Below are 15,326 nucleotides of genomic sequence, written 5' to 3'. Positions count from 1 at the left end.
CTGTTGTGTATTTTGATGTCTGAAGCATATGAGTCTAATTCTTTATTATCTTTTATTTTCTTCATTCTTTAAGAGTTCGTCGTTCATCGCGCGCGCGCTCTCTCTCTCTCCTTCCATCGGTGTATCCATGGTAAGGTTTTTCACTATAGTTTCGAGGTTCGACTCTGTGATTCTTCGACCAGAAATTGACGTTGAATGAGTTGATTCTATTTTGCTTTACTTCTTCTCAACCCCCCCCTCTAGGATTCTTGAACTCAATAACAGTGTTTGATTCAGTTTATCGGTCTCTCCATAAAATTTTCCCCCTTATTTTCTTTTGCCGATCTGAGACCTTCTCTTCCTTTTACCTGTTATCTGTGTAATCTGCAAGCCACGATTGGATCTGCTGTTCCTGTAAGCTTCTCTATGAAACCGACGGAATTCATGTTGGTGTTCCCGCTGATGCGTCTGAATTCCTTCGACGATGGGTGGTTTAGGTCTTCCAATGGGAGTTTGGGGATCACTGACAGCCGTCAAACGTGATAAAAGCACATTGAAACAAATATGGATCGGACCTTTTTGTATTAATAAAATTTTCTCCTTCTCCACCGTCTATCAGCTTCATTTATTTAATTCTTTTCCTCCCTTTTCTCCTGGGAGGGGGAATCAGTTCAATATAGTTAAGTCATGGCTCTGCAGAATAATCCACAGTCCGAATCTGGACGATCCGAACAGATAATATCACAGTTCCTCTTGAAGAGCTTACACATTGTTTTGGATTCAAGGATTCCTTCTCTACGTCCGCATGATCATAGTGGCGACCTGACGCCTGTGTCTCGTGTGAGGAAAAGCGACAGATGGTTTAACTTAGCCCTTGGAGAGCGCCCCGCAGCTCTGGAGAATTTGAATTTCTGGCATAGGAACGTTATGGACCCTATGATAATCGATGTGATACTGGTCCATGATGAGTCAACGTCTTCCGCTGTGGATGAATTCTACTCTACTTCGGGAATGGATGCTTCAGCAGAGACGGTTATAGAGAGATGGATTGTTCAATACGAGTCCAGGACCACGGTTCCTCAATTGCTCGAGAGTCCTGCTTCCTATAAGAAGATGTATAAGAAATCCATCATACTCCTACGTTCCCTTCATTCGACATTGAGGCTTCTGCCAGCTTATCGGATATTTCGGCAGCTATGTTCGTCAAACCAGACATATAATTTTGATATCATTTATAAGGTTTCATCTTTCAGTGAACCGTTTTCGAGGGCAGAGGAGGATGCCATGAAACATTACAGTTTTGTACCCATAGAGGCTCCTCCTGGTCGCCTTTGTATATCCGTTACATATCGCCCCACACTATCAGATTTCAACCTTGAGCCGTCTGCATTGTTGCCACCACAGATAATTACTGATTATGTTGGAAGCCCTGCAACTGACCCTCTGAAGATTTTCTCTAGTACGGAGAAAGGTGTTCAGCCGACCTCATTTCCATTGCGAGGGACTCGCTCGCCCTCATCTGCTCCATTTCAGCGCCCACATAGCTGGACTAGTGGCATACATAGAGCAGCTCCTTTCAGTCAGAATCATCACCTCGGTGGGTCTCCCACTGCTTACCGTAGCTCTCATTTGCCTTCTGATTATCCTATTTCTCCCCCTGACTTCTATGGCCACAAGATTCAAGGTTATAGGCCTCCAACTCATAAAAAGGGTATTAGTTTTGATGAATATCCGCTTTCTCCTCCATTCTCATCTTCTCCAACACCGTCTCCCCCAACATATTCTTCTGGTGGTAACCTCTTGCAAAATCGTCTACGTTCAGGAAGTGCTCCTGTTAGTATTCCGCTGCCAATGATGGGTAGAAATCATAGGTATCTTACTCCTAACTTCTCTGACCCAAATAGACACTCTCTTCCACCCATGTCCCCCAGAAGCACAAAGCCTGATCTTTCTTCCCAGGAATCTCCATCAGGAAGTAGGTCTTTTAGGAAGGCGGATATTTTAAAAGCAGGAGAGCTCTATTCTGGGCTTACAAATCTTTACTTGGGACAGAAGGTAGTTCTATTCCATCAAATGCTTGTTGTATCTTCCATTTGGATAGCTTTGCAACTTATGCTTAGGACTTGTCTCCTGTTTTTCTTTGGTAGGTCTTCAAAGATAGTAAAGACGATTCAGGGCGATTCACGGGATTGGTTTCTTCAAGTGGTTCTCCGAAGATTGGATTTTCAAGGAGTTCTAGCCGATTGTCTTTCCAGGATGATTTAGATGATTGCGACTTTTCTTGTCCTTTTGCTGTAGATGATGTTGATTCATCAGATACTCAAAACAGGTATCTGTATAGTTTTAGTTAACCTACATTTAGTTTAAGTAGTTCACTATACAACTACAACTCAACTAAGCATTTTCCCAGCTGAATACAGAAAACTGGTTCACTACCTTGAATCCTATTCTCTTGGATTTTGAGGGGCAATTGAACAAGTTTTCATGTCCAGCTAGAGATGTTCCTTATAATCCTTAGGTACTCCGTGCATTTTATCACTTGGATTTCAGGTACATGGTTGTCTTGTTTAGGTTAATTTTCACTTGTTATTTTGCTGATATATTGATGTTATTCTCATATTCTATGATATGGCATCCTTGAAATCACAGTTCATATTGTGATTTAAGTCAATCATTATCTATAGGAAAAAGATTCAAGCCTAGAGGTTTGCATCAGAACCTTAGATAGAGACCTTTAAGGTGTCTTCACTTGTCGACCATTTGGGGAAAAAATCACTCCAATGGCTTTTCTATGGCCTTCATATGCCACTGACTTTGGACTCCAGATTCAGCAACTATTGCATCTAACTGGGAGGTTCCTGGAGCTCTAGGACTACCCAAAGCATCTAAGGATATAGATTTTTTATAGCCATGACATGCCAGACTGATGTTGGACACCAAATGGACCACTTGTGGTATGAGCTTTAGGACTACCCAAAGGATACTCATTTTTTATAAATAATGTATGTGTCTCTAATGTGAGTGTCTTGGTGGGGGTTCTGGTCACAAAAGGTTATTAGAAGGGTCATGTGACAAGAATTTGATCACTGGGGTGGTTATGTAGCATTAGTTTATTTTAAAATAGTCCTTCTTTTTGGGGGGGGGGGGGGATGCGCGGAGTTTAAGTTTCTAGTAGGGTTATTTTGGGTTTATATGATGACTCATTAAAGGGGGCTGTAAAGAACCAATTTTACAAATTTGAAGTAAGTAGTAGCTCTTAGCAGCAATCCTTCGGGTACTGCAGCCAAGATCTAAGGATGTTAAAAACTTTGATTATGCCCTTTTTTTCTTATTATCTTGCTTGGTTGATTCTTTTGCTATTTTTCTTATTGTGTTTCTGTGTGATTTGGTGGAAACAACCCCCCAAATTGATTAACCATTTTATTGCCATCATCTTTGAACTAAATTATGATGCTATGATAATTTTTGCACTGCAAGTGTTTTTGCCATACTCTCCCATATCAACATTTGAAAAGTTGCGAATCAATACGTATTGGTAAGCTGATTTTCAGAGATGTATCATGGATACACATGGATATGCTGGGAAATTTAAGATATACATAGATACCGTGCATACAATGTCAGTGTTTTTAAGCGTAATAGACTAGAAATACAGAATAAATATTCAACTTGACCATTACCATTAAACCAAGTTAACCAACTGAGATGAATTATTATTATTTTTATATTTTGGATATTTTTAAATAACTTAGCAAAAAATACAAAACAAAACCTTCATAGACTATTCAAGAAGCAATATAAGAAGAACCTATTTTGATCATCATTCATCGTTTACATATAAAAAAGCGCCTTTTTAATTTTTTTTTAAAAATCCCAAAAGTAGCAAGAAATTAGAAAAAAGACTCTAGAAGGTCTTAGGTCCTCCCTTTTTCCTTAGCCACATATTAATTTCTGAGACAAGAATCATACATTTCTACCAAGAAAATCAAGATTTCCCAAAAGTTTCTCTATTTTCAATTATGGGGAAGTATTGGGAAATAATGCATTTATCTATTAAGTCTTAGTTCAAAGATGCATGTATCATGGTTTTTTTGACAATAGATGTGATCCTTGGCAAAAGAATTATTAAAAAAAAAAAAACCAAGATTAAAGCAGAAAAAAAGACAAATTTAGTTTTTTGCACATAGCTAAATAATGTAAAGCTAGATACGACTATCCTAACCCCAGAGTCCCAGACAGGATCACAATGCAACTCTAACAAAGCACTGTTAAAGTGGCTTCTGGCCTTGTTGCCCATAATACTAGCTCTTATGATAATGTAGATTTCGATGTCGATAGTTTGGCTTGGAAGAGGTTCTTCACTTCAAGACGTGCTCCTTTGAATCCTAGACCTCCCATTATATGCATAACATTATGTATGCTGTTGCTTTGTGACCAGTTGCTGACTTAGAATCGGACTTTATTGACCAGAGAGTTTCCAGCGACGATAGGGTAAGAGCCGCTTCTTTCTTGATTGATAGGGGGGACTTATGTAATCCTAGATAGGTAGGAGACCTACTAGGAGCCAAGCAAGCAGTACCCACACAAAGGTGCTGGCCGATTGGACAGAATTGGGAATTCTAGGTCAAAATTAGGGTTAGGTTTTGACTAATGAAGTGGGGGTTTATTGGGTGTGGCTAGGCAGGTCACTAGGAGTATAATGAGATAGGATTTGTAGGATTTGAGTGAAGATTTGAATTTTGGGAATCAGGGTTTCGGGTTTCTGAGTTCTCGGGAAGGAAGGGGGTGATGAGATCTAGGGTTTAGGAATGGATTTTGGGGCTGAGGCTGAGGCTTTGGTCGAGTGTTAGGAATGATGGGAAGGGAAATTCAGTTGAAGTTTGAGGTGATTTGGATCGTTAAATAATGCTGGACAAGTTTTAGGGTTTTTAGGGTTTCACAGAGACAATGTCAGTTAGGGTTTAGGGTGCTAGGATGGGGCAGCAGACTAGGTCGAGTGGAAGAGGAGATGAGAGGGGACTGTGGTTGAAATTTGAATGGATTTGAGTGGAGGGATAAGGCTGGACAGAATTTAGAACACTAGGGTTTATGGAGGTCAATGGGTTTTTAATGGAGGAGACAATATGGATCGATTAGGGCAGGTGGGGCTTGGGTTGGAGGATTAAGAAGAAGGGAATACTGAAACAGTAAATAACTTACTGGTTTATGGAGATCTTCAATGGCAGCAACCTAGAAGATAACTTTGAAGATGAACCTCCCGATCTACAAGCTGCAGGGAGTCACTGGAGATCCATCAGCCCTTCAACCTTGATATGACTCACAAGGGGGTTCTTGGTATGACTCACAAGACAGTCTCAAGAGAGAGAAACAGCAGCAGCAGTAGCAGCAGCAAAGAGATCGATTTTTTAAACTTTTAATATCCTGTGGGGGAACCTCCCATGCTTTCTATTAATAATATGGCCTTGGGCCCAAAATCCTATTACAATTTAAATTCCTCCTTCCTAACTTAGTAAGTTCGCGTACAATACACGTATCTGAACGTTTAATTCAAAAAAACATATTTTAACGTATATTTCCGTATATATGGTAAAATACTCGTTTTTTAAGTGCACCCGTATTATATTCGTATTAAACACGAATTAAACACGTTTAATACTTTTTAATTTAAGTTTAGTTTTGTTAAAAAAAAAAAACGCAAAACAAAACCTTCGCATAATACGATTTTGGTCTTCTTCTCTTCGAACCCTAGCTGTTGACTGCCCCCATTCCATGCATCTTCTTCATCTCCGTTCTCATTTCAGTTCAGGTGGCCGGTTAATTGCAGTTGGGTAAATTGGTGATTGCAGAGGCAAATGAACTTCCATTGGTCGTTGATGTGAGCTCATGTTAGAGATGAGTTCTAGAACACATTGTCTTATTTTTTTTTCTTATGTCGGATGTGATACTTTTATTAATATTTTGATTTGTTAAATGATAATCTTATGAGATGTAATAGGGGATACTATATTGTGTTTATTTTAGTTGTGAGGTTTCTTTTTGATAAAATCATTGTCTATATACTATTATTTTGTTTATTAGGTGGTGCATGTCTATTACTTAGTGAATATATGCCCGCATTTTTGCTTATAGAGCGGCCGTAGTAAACACGTATTAAACACGTATCGTATTATTACCGTATGCGTTTTATTACACCGGATTTTTTAATAGTATTATTGCCGTCTAGTCCGTTTAATTGCCGAACGTATCCATTCCCATTCAATTGCCGTTCCCGAACTTACTAAGCTTCCTAAATCGTGGAAGAGAATGACTTTAATTTAAAGCTAATAACTTGAAACAGTAAAAGACCTAATTACCCCTAGTAACTTAAAAATAAAAGACACTTAAAACTCTTAAATTAAGAAGATTCTTCATCAACCAATAGGATATAAGATCCTAATAGCCAATCGGAACGCTTCACTTAAATTAGACCAACTTAAATTGAACCAATTGGATGCAACCAATTTGAACCAGTTCAATTAAAGACATAAAAATAAAACTAAGTATAGAACTGAAATAAACTAAGAATAAACTAGTCTAAGGCTCCCACTAAAACCCTATGATCAGGGGGGCTTCTTCAGCTCATGGAGGCTTGGATTTGCATCAGGGACACATAACAGTATTTAAATGTGACAAAGCAGCAAGTAAATGCAGGATATTTAACCCTTAGGACCCCTTACAATCCTCAACACAAGTGACAAATATTCCGAGCCCAGTAAAGTGCAAAACAACAACCAAAATCAGCCTATCGCACAATACTCATAATAGTTCTAAATTAGGAAAGTAGTCTGAATTCAATAGCAGCAGTTCAAGTGACAAATATTCCCAGCCCAATAGAGTGCAAAACAGCAACCAAAATCAGCCTATCACACAGTACCCATAATAGTTCTAAATTAGGAAAGTAGTCTGAATTCAATAGCAGCCATGGAAAAAGAACTTGGTCGAAACCGACTGAAACCACCTAGATATCTCGGTTTCGCAAGAAACTGAGATGAAACTTAGTGGGAATTTAAAAAGTTCCAGGTTTCAGTTGGCATCGACTGGTTTCGACATGTTTCGACCATATTTCGGTAGTTTCAACGTGAATACCTATATAAGTGTCACTTATCCCCATCGAAACTTGAAGAAACCTGGCTGGAAACTAGGACAAACACTTATACATGCCAGAAACCAGACCAGACACTTATTTATGCCTAATATCATTCAAGTAAATGATTTTACTTAAGATATTATTCATAAATAAGCAAATACCCCATATTTGAATCCAATAAAAATAGTTAAAAAATCAAATTCCAAAAGGATAAAAAGTTAACCCCCCCAGTTCAAGAACAAAAACTGGATTTTCGGCGGTAGGTGAAAATTTCAACTTTCAAATGTTGGGGTTTTCCTCAAATCTAAAAACTTCATAAATTTTAATATGATAAAACGTTGTTAAAAACCAAAAGTGCTGTAAAATATTCATTTGTTTTGATGTCTAAAAAAATATTTTCATTCAGAACGATTTTAAATAGTATTCGCGCACACCTAATTAAGTTTGATCAGAACATAAGACCTTTATTACAACAAAGCTTTCAAACAAATCCAAGATTGCTTAAATCTGATTTATATTGAAGGAGTTATGTTACGGTCAAACCTTATTCGATACCATGTCCAAGAACAATATACAGTATCAAACTTGGATCAAAACCACAAGTATTATTTTTAGTGTTCTCTATGTGATACTAATGCATGGATTGGGTTTAAAATGTCAAAAATAGGCAGTACAACAAGAATCAGGGCAAAAAAACAAAATCTGGGCCTCGAAACCAAGGTTCGAGTTAGCTTGGAGAAAGTCCCAGGTTTCGACCGAGATATGGTCGAAACCGAGATGAACTCGGTTTCTGGCTGGTCGCAACCTAGTTGAAACATAGTCGAAACCTGAGTTTTAGAACCTTGATAGCAGTAGTAGGAGAGGTGAGAATAGGGAGATATTACCATCGAATATAGGTGTATTTGGTTGGAATCAGACCTCAAAGTCTCATGCAAATCTGATGGTCCGATTAGGAGATACACCAGATCTTGGTCTAGGGCGCAAAATTGGATATTTTTATATCTCACAAATCAAGGGTCAGATGGACTCCAAACTCCAGTCGAATGGAGGTCCTGGGGTGCTGTAATGATCCTTCCAAATATCACCCAAAGTGGATGGGTGGTTGTCGAGATCCGAGGATGCAAAATTGCAGCACATTTCAGGGAGAAAACCAGAACTGCAAGTGCTTTTGGGTGTTCTCTGGTCAGCAACTATAGCAGCAGCAACTGGGGGCTTCTAGGGGAACTTGAGTAGATGAAAACAGCAACTCTAATGAAGACAAGATGGTCTCAGATGTACCCAGAAAATAATACACAGAACGGGGAGTAACAGTGGATCAATTGAAGAAGGGATATGGCTATCTCAGCCTTGGTTGTCACACACAAGGCCTCTCACTTTACAGCCTCTCATAGGTTGTTCTTGCACAAAGAAACATTTTAAAAATAAAAAATACAGCAAAGGGAAAAACAAGTAACTTGTTTCCCAAGCAATTACATAGATTAAACTAAGCAACAAAGGACTAACATACAAGACAAAAATGACTGAAATAAAAAGAAAATAAACTAAGCAAAGAATTAACTTGCTGTCCAAGTCATCTAATCCCCACAAATTGGCTTTGAGTGAGCCACAACACCCAGCCTGTGGCTAGTTGGCCCTATGGCTTATGGGCTGGCCCATATTTTTGAATGATGGACCATCCCTAATTTGATCCCTGTGGTTATACTTTAGGCTATGGAATCGAGCTGCATCACTAAATGACTAACCTTGCAGGTTTTGAGTTTGATCTCCTCTTTGATCATAATTGTCAGGGCGTTATCTACACCTCGGCGTCCAGGTGCCTTGTTGTTGTCGCCTTGAGTCGCCTAAACACCGTGACTGTCTCGCCTCCAGACCCGTTAAGGTCGAAAGGGGTGCAAGCGGGACCCCCGAAGGGATGAGGTCGGTTTTGAGTTCGATCTCCTCTTTGATCATAATTGTCAAGGCGTTGTCTACACCTCGGCGTCCAGGCGCCTTGTTGTTGTCGCCTTGAGTCACCTAGACACCGTGACTGTCACGCCTCTCGACCCGTTAAGGTCGAAAGGGGCACGAGCAGGACCCGCGAAGGGGTGAGGTCAGTGTGAGCCTATTCTTCTACTTCATTGCAGTGGAAAATTCATCCCATTCTTTTGTTTAGGGATAATGGGAGTCCTATTTGGAAATTTGCATCATAGAGTTTAAAACTCTACTTGTGGTGGCATCTATATATACAAAAATAATATTTAAGTCTAAAATATTTACATCCAACATTTCCTACCAAAAACATACCAAGTCAAAAGGAAACTAAAGTGTATCTCTAGTCCTTTGGAGAGATGGGGGGTACTCTCGACCGAGGAATTCCTGACCTCTATCACCAAATTTGCACTCGGCGCAGCGACAATTCTCATGCATGGACTTTGAAGAAAAAGGGTATACAAGAGGGGTGAGCATAACTTGCTCAATGAGGCAAATATGGCAACTATACATACACACATGCATATCAACATCATAAAACATGACATTATTATAACATGAGTTGATAGAAACATTGAATCATATAATCATGAACAATTTAGTCCATAGGTTAAGTCATCATGGTGATCTGCCAAAATGCGCATCATAAGAGTGAGGACACACACCGTGACTGCCTCATGTGCCTCATTGCATGGCAAGTGCGGAATACATAATCATAACATCAGTCTGTCTAAATTGGTTGGCAAGCAACCCTGCTCTCTTCTCCTCTAAATCTTTCTGGGACCTCATTCGGCATAAGGGTCCTCTTGCCCCCTGGAGAAAGCTGCTTTGGTTCAAGCATCACATCCCTAGGCACTGCTTCACAGCCTGGAGGATCTTCAACAACTGTCTCCCTACTCAGGCCTTCCTGCAGCATCGCCACATCCCTGTCTCCTCTTCTTGCTGCCTTTGCTGGAACAATGTGGAAGACACTGACCACCTATTCTTCGAGTGCCCAACTGTGGCAGCAATCTGGAAAGGCATCTTACAAAAATGTTGGCCTGCCCCTAGAAGAATTCTTCCTTTCTCTCGGGAATGGATTTGGATTGATATGACTTTTGGGGGCCGGTCGCTGTGTGATATTGCTAGAAAGCTGGCTTTTTGTGCTACCTTGAACCACATTTGGATGGAGCGCAATATCAGGAAATGGACCTCCAACTCTAGATCTTACCAACAGATTTGGGATTCCATCTCCTTTGATATACGAGCGAAGCTTTCGGCTGCTCCTCCCTCTTTTTGTACTTACACCCCAAGGAACAGACTTATTGTTGTCTCCTGGGGTCTCTCCTCTGTTTCCTTTTCTTCCCCTAGCTAGCAAAGTTGATGCTGGGGTTTCTTATTTTTTGTTTGGTTGCTCCCCTTTGAGGGCCCTGTAATTTTCCTTTCTTCTTGGTAATGAATTCTTATTCACCCAAAAAAAAAAAATAATCTGTCCCGGTTACCAAAGCACCGGGCCCTCCAGCCGGCATCGCTGGGCATTCCTGTTGGCAAGCGGGGAAAACAGCCCCAGTCGTGCCGGAACGAATCACCATCGCACGGTGGGGTCATCCCGATCACCAAATCACCAGGGCATCCGGTGGCGAACTGGGCATTCTCGCTGGCCAAGCGAGGAATCTTCAAGTGAGCCTCATCCGGTACCTATCCCCCAACTGGAAAGGGGTGGCAGACACAGGATCTTGTTTACATCTCTTTTATTTCTTACTTTCTGTTCCATTCTTTCCTTTCATTCTTTTCTTTATTTTTCATCTCATTACATGACATTATCATGCATATTAACATCATTGTCTTTTCCCTTGCCACATTTCATAATCTCATATTTAATTTGCATAATTTCATCATAGCATTCTTTCTACATCAAAAACCACAAGACATGCATTATTTTCATCATATTAACTTTCTCATTATGCAATTAAATAAGCATGCTATAACATTATAAAATGGGGGTAACCAAATTTCCACTCACCTCAAAGTCCTTGGGATAAGATATTCGGGAAGAATTTCCCGTTAGTGACTCTCGCTTCCTGTTTCGTCACCTACATTGGCATCTCTTTTATTTCAGGGTTTCATTACAGTTTTGGGATTCAATCTACTAATAAACTTGGTCTAAAATCCACTTTAAATTTTTAATACCCAGAATCATTCATACTTATTTAATTCTACTTTCTCTTTTTTTTTTTTTTTTTTCTTTTCCTAAATTCTCTCTCTCTCGGTTTCCCCTCTTACACACACCATTTCTCTCCTCTCCCTCTCCCTCTCCTATTTTCTCTCCACCTCTTTCCTCTCTCTCAAGGTTTGTTTCCCTCTCCATCCTTTTTCTCTTTTCTATTTTATAATTCTTACCCAAAATCCCAAATCCGAAATGGAGATTTGGGAACCTACCTTTTTGAAGAAACAACTCCTTGAGCTACTCCTTGCACCTTCCTCCTTGATACCTTTTTGATTGCAGCAAATAATCTTCAAAAGCTCCAACTTCCTCTCTGAAATTCCCTCTTGTTCCTCTTTTCTTTCTCCCTATCTTTTTTGTTTTTCAAACTTGGTAGTAGAATTGAGGAAAGCTCATACATATAAGCCTTTACTCCCTTCTTGCCTAAGGTAAGTTTCCCATACTACCCTTCCTAGCCCACACCTCAAGCCATAACTCTAATTCGCAGTGGCCAATAGTGTTCAAGGGAGCCTTACCCATATTTTGGAGTTTCCCATGCAACCCTCCATCTAAGTCACATTTACCATGCAACCAAGAACCCATTTGAACCAAATTAACCCATCTATTTTATATCTGCTATATTTTTTTTTATTCTTCTTCTTCCATCAAAGTTCCAGATCATTGCTCTTCTTGTTGTCCTATGGCTGCAAGCAACAACCTGTCCTAGTTTCTATTTTCTCCACCGTCTTCTTACTTTGTTTCCTTGGTTACTAATTTCATTTCCGACTTTCTATTTTGATTTCACTTGCTATTTCTCACACTAGTTACTGTTTTTGCTGTAGATACTAAATCTGAGTTTCTATTTGTTGAAGTATATCGAGCTATGAGAATCTCGATTAGAATATTCTTATTGTAATCGAGATTCCTATCTTTGATGTCCTTGTAATTAGATTAGACTCCTAAGTCTGAGTCCTAGTTCTAATCCTAGTTACATTATGTTTCTATTTTCTATCTCTTATGATTCCTAATTGTAATGGGAATTATTGGTTGTGAGTTTGACGTATAAATAAAGCTATGGGACAGGGGACTGATCAATTTCGATCATCAGCTTCTAATCTGTCCCTCTTCTCCATTCTCCTTCCCCATCTCTTCTCTTCACTCTCTCAGTTCTGGTGTTCTAGGGCTCTGCCCTGTTACATGGTATCAGAGCACAACCATTAGGTTGTTTCTGATCTGCGATTCTGGTTTGAGAGTCTTCTACAGCTTATTTTTTCTTTAAAGGGTGCCATACCCAATGCTGCATATGGTTGAGGATTAAACCATAGATGAAGCTTTCAATTGAAAACTAGGGTTTTACTACTACTGCTTACCTGAAGTGAAGAATCGATTGGAGGTTTTCAAGTTGAAGCTGCTGTTCAACCTCTATTTCTGATCTAATCAGTGGATCATTGTTATTTTGAAGATAGAAAACTCAATCTACATTGCTCTTCGAAGCAGTTTTCCTTTACTTCCTGCGTTACACCGATACCCTAGAGAGGGATCATTATCAAGCTACTTTCTCCAATCGATCCAATAAATTACTTCGGTTTTTTTTAGCACTGGTTTCTTTCTTCAGGTACAGCACTTGACTCATACTTTCTACTATTTTTTTTTGCGATTTGGGTTTTTCAACCCTAATTCTGCCGATAAGGTTCCTGCCGCTACTTTTGGGTTTTCAGACCCTCCTACTGTAACGCCCCAAATCCGGGATAAGGATAAGGTGCTGGCCCTCACGTACTGCCGTTGAATAGCGGTTGAAATACTGTAACCAACTATGTGCGGAACTATAAACATTCATCAATATTCACATGTATCAGAGATATCAAAAGTCTGCAACGGAAATTGAAATTACTATATATCACATCTACTCAGTATCACCATACTATACTATCTCTACCATATACAACAGTACTGTATCATCAACTCTGTTACAAATACTACAGCTACCATATCAATACATCCAAGATCATCCTGAAATGTTCATCCCATAATGTATTTCCAAAATGATAAAAGTGTATCATATACTTCAAAAGTCTGTCTCTGTCTCTGGTTCTGACTCTCTACTTGGAAGGGGCTACACCCTTTCCCTTTGCTCTCCTGACATAGTCAGTGCGTGGGCACTCGACGCGTGCGTGCTCTACTGTAAAAACAATCGTATTGGTAGAGTGAGCTACACTAGCCCAATGAAAAAGAATACATTCATATCATGCTAATGAATGTAAACAATATTACTATGATATGCCAATCATCAAATGATATGCTGCTATAACATCTATGAATCTATAATGCTATGTCTGATCATACTATAGCTATGATGCATGACTATTCACAATGAAAACATTGTCTATGTCTTATTCTCTGTCTTTACTTTATTCTGTCTGTTATTCTTTGTCTTTACCTTGCTTTGTCTGTGGTTCACTCTATGTTTTGGGTGATCTGCCACTTAGCTTGTATGGAGAGAATACACAGAACTCTACTATGGGGATCTAGGAAGATCCAACTATGGGGATCAGAGAGGATCCAAACTCTGTGTATATGTAGAGTCAGCACCACAGCTGAACTCAAGACATACACCTATGGGAATCACTGAAGATTCGGCTATGTGAATCATTGAAGATTCGGCTATGTGAATCATTTAAGATTCGGTTGTGTCTGTGTATCTCTACCTATACCTAGACCCTTTGGCGCAAGGGTGGGTAGTCACAGGTTCTTTATTATGCTTTTCTGTGTTGAGCTTTTGATACTCCTTTACTTTATCTCCACATCTAGTCTTCACTATCTACCTCAGCTCCAGGATGAGTAGGACAGTAATGGAATCCCCAGAAAGATCGAGGACCCCAGTACCCTTCTCAATCCTATTGTTGAACTAGACACTGACTAAACCTTCAGCTTTTCAACTCTATTCCGTCTTGTACTGTTCTTTATTGTACTATACTATTCTTAGCTGTACTTTGCTTTATTTTACCGTATTAATAGTTCTGGACTTTAATTCTGTCTTCTCATGCCTCGTAATTTCTGTTAAACAATCATAAATAACGTCTCTTTTCTATTTTAAAAACATATAAATCATGGGGGCAATGATACTATGTATTATAATGGGAAAAGATGCCGAATATGATAGGGTTCTCCTCACCTGTCTCTGTAACTGTGTAATACAATCTATATCTGGTTCTCAACAGTGTTTCTAACAACCCTCTGTCGTTCTTTGGATCCAAATAAACCCCTACACGACATGTGATAAGCATTAGACTCCTCTTTTATACTATGGGGATAGTGAAAACAATCTCCCACCATCAAATCTCTATTTTTCTTATCTCTATAGCCTTACATAGGCATCTGGGCAACACTTGACAACTCAAAAGTTGAACCAATGGCCAAAACTTGGAAACCTAACCCTAAAATTAGGGTTTTTACTGCTCTTTTCCACATAACTTTATGGAAACTTATCCTCTTTATACGAAATTCATTCCTACAGCATAACAGCTGTACTATGCTACTTTCTAACGGATCAAAACATCCAAAAACTAAAAATAAACCGAAAAAGAATTTGGGGTTTACCTTTTCTGGGCTTGAAACCCTAACTTTATCTTGAATCTTCGATCTTCTCAACACAAACGATGATCCTATGTTGTTTGCAACTTGATTCAACGCTGAATCGATGCTGAAATCACTTCTCCTTCAGTTTCCTTCTTTTTCTCTTTTCTCTCTGGTTTTCTGGCTCTTGGGAATGAACCACATGAGCCTTAAAACACACTAAATAGGGCTGGTTCAAGTTCTGCCTGCTACTGCCTGTGCAGTTTTTTCGCATTTTCTGGCCGGTATTTGGCCATAACTTTCTTGTCCGATATCCTTAAGACGCGAATCTTATATGGTAAAGTAGATAATTTAATTACTTACGTTTCTCATGTTTTAGGCTTTCCCAAAAAATGACCCTAAGGTCCTCAAAAGTTCCCTTTCTCGTCCGATATCCGTTTGATGCGAATCTTATATGGTAAAGTAGATAATTTAATTACCTACGTTTCTCATGTTTTA

At 39.3% G+C, this 15,326-nt stretch overlaps 1 protein-coding gene across 2 annotated transcripts in view; it reads left to right on the top strand.

Moving 5' to 3' along the window:
- LOC122647307 (autophagy-related protein 13a) overlaps positions 1-15,326 on the top strand; it is a 37,876-nt gene continuing 22,550 nt past the window's right edge. Inside the window, exons 1-2 of one of the 2 annotated variants that reach the window (XM_043840729.1) lie at positions 1-2,034; positions 2,127-2,308. In XM_043840729.1, the coding sequence (XP_043696664.1) occupies positions 667-2,034; positions 2,127-2,308 (1,550 nt within the window). In that variant the 5' untranslated portion in view covers positions 1-666. The remainder of the gene's footprint in view (positions 2,035-2,126; positions 2,309-15,326) is intronic. The other variant, XM_043840730.1, reaches the window with a different exon arrangement.

Source organism: Telopea speciosissima, unplaced genomic scaffold (genome assembly GCF_018873765.1).
Source record: "Telopea speciosissima isolate NSW1024214 ecotype Mountain lineage unplaced genomic scaffold, Tspe_v1 Tspe_v1.0021, whole genome shotgun sequence".
Classification (NCBI taxonomy): Eukaryota; Viridiplantae; Streptophyta; class Magnoliopsida; order Proteales; family Proteaceae; genus Telopea; species Telopea speciosissima.
Note: the sequence above shows the minus strand (reverse complement) of the source record. Positions and strands in the feature narration are given on the sequence as shown.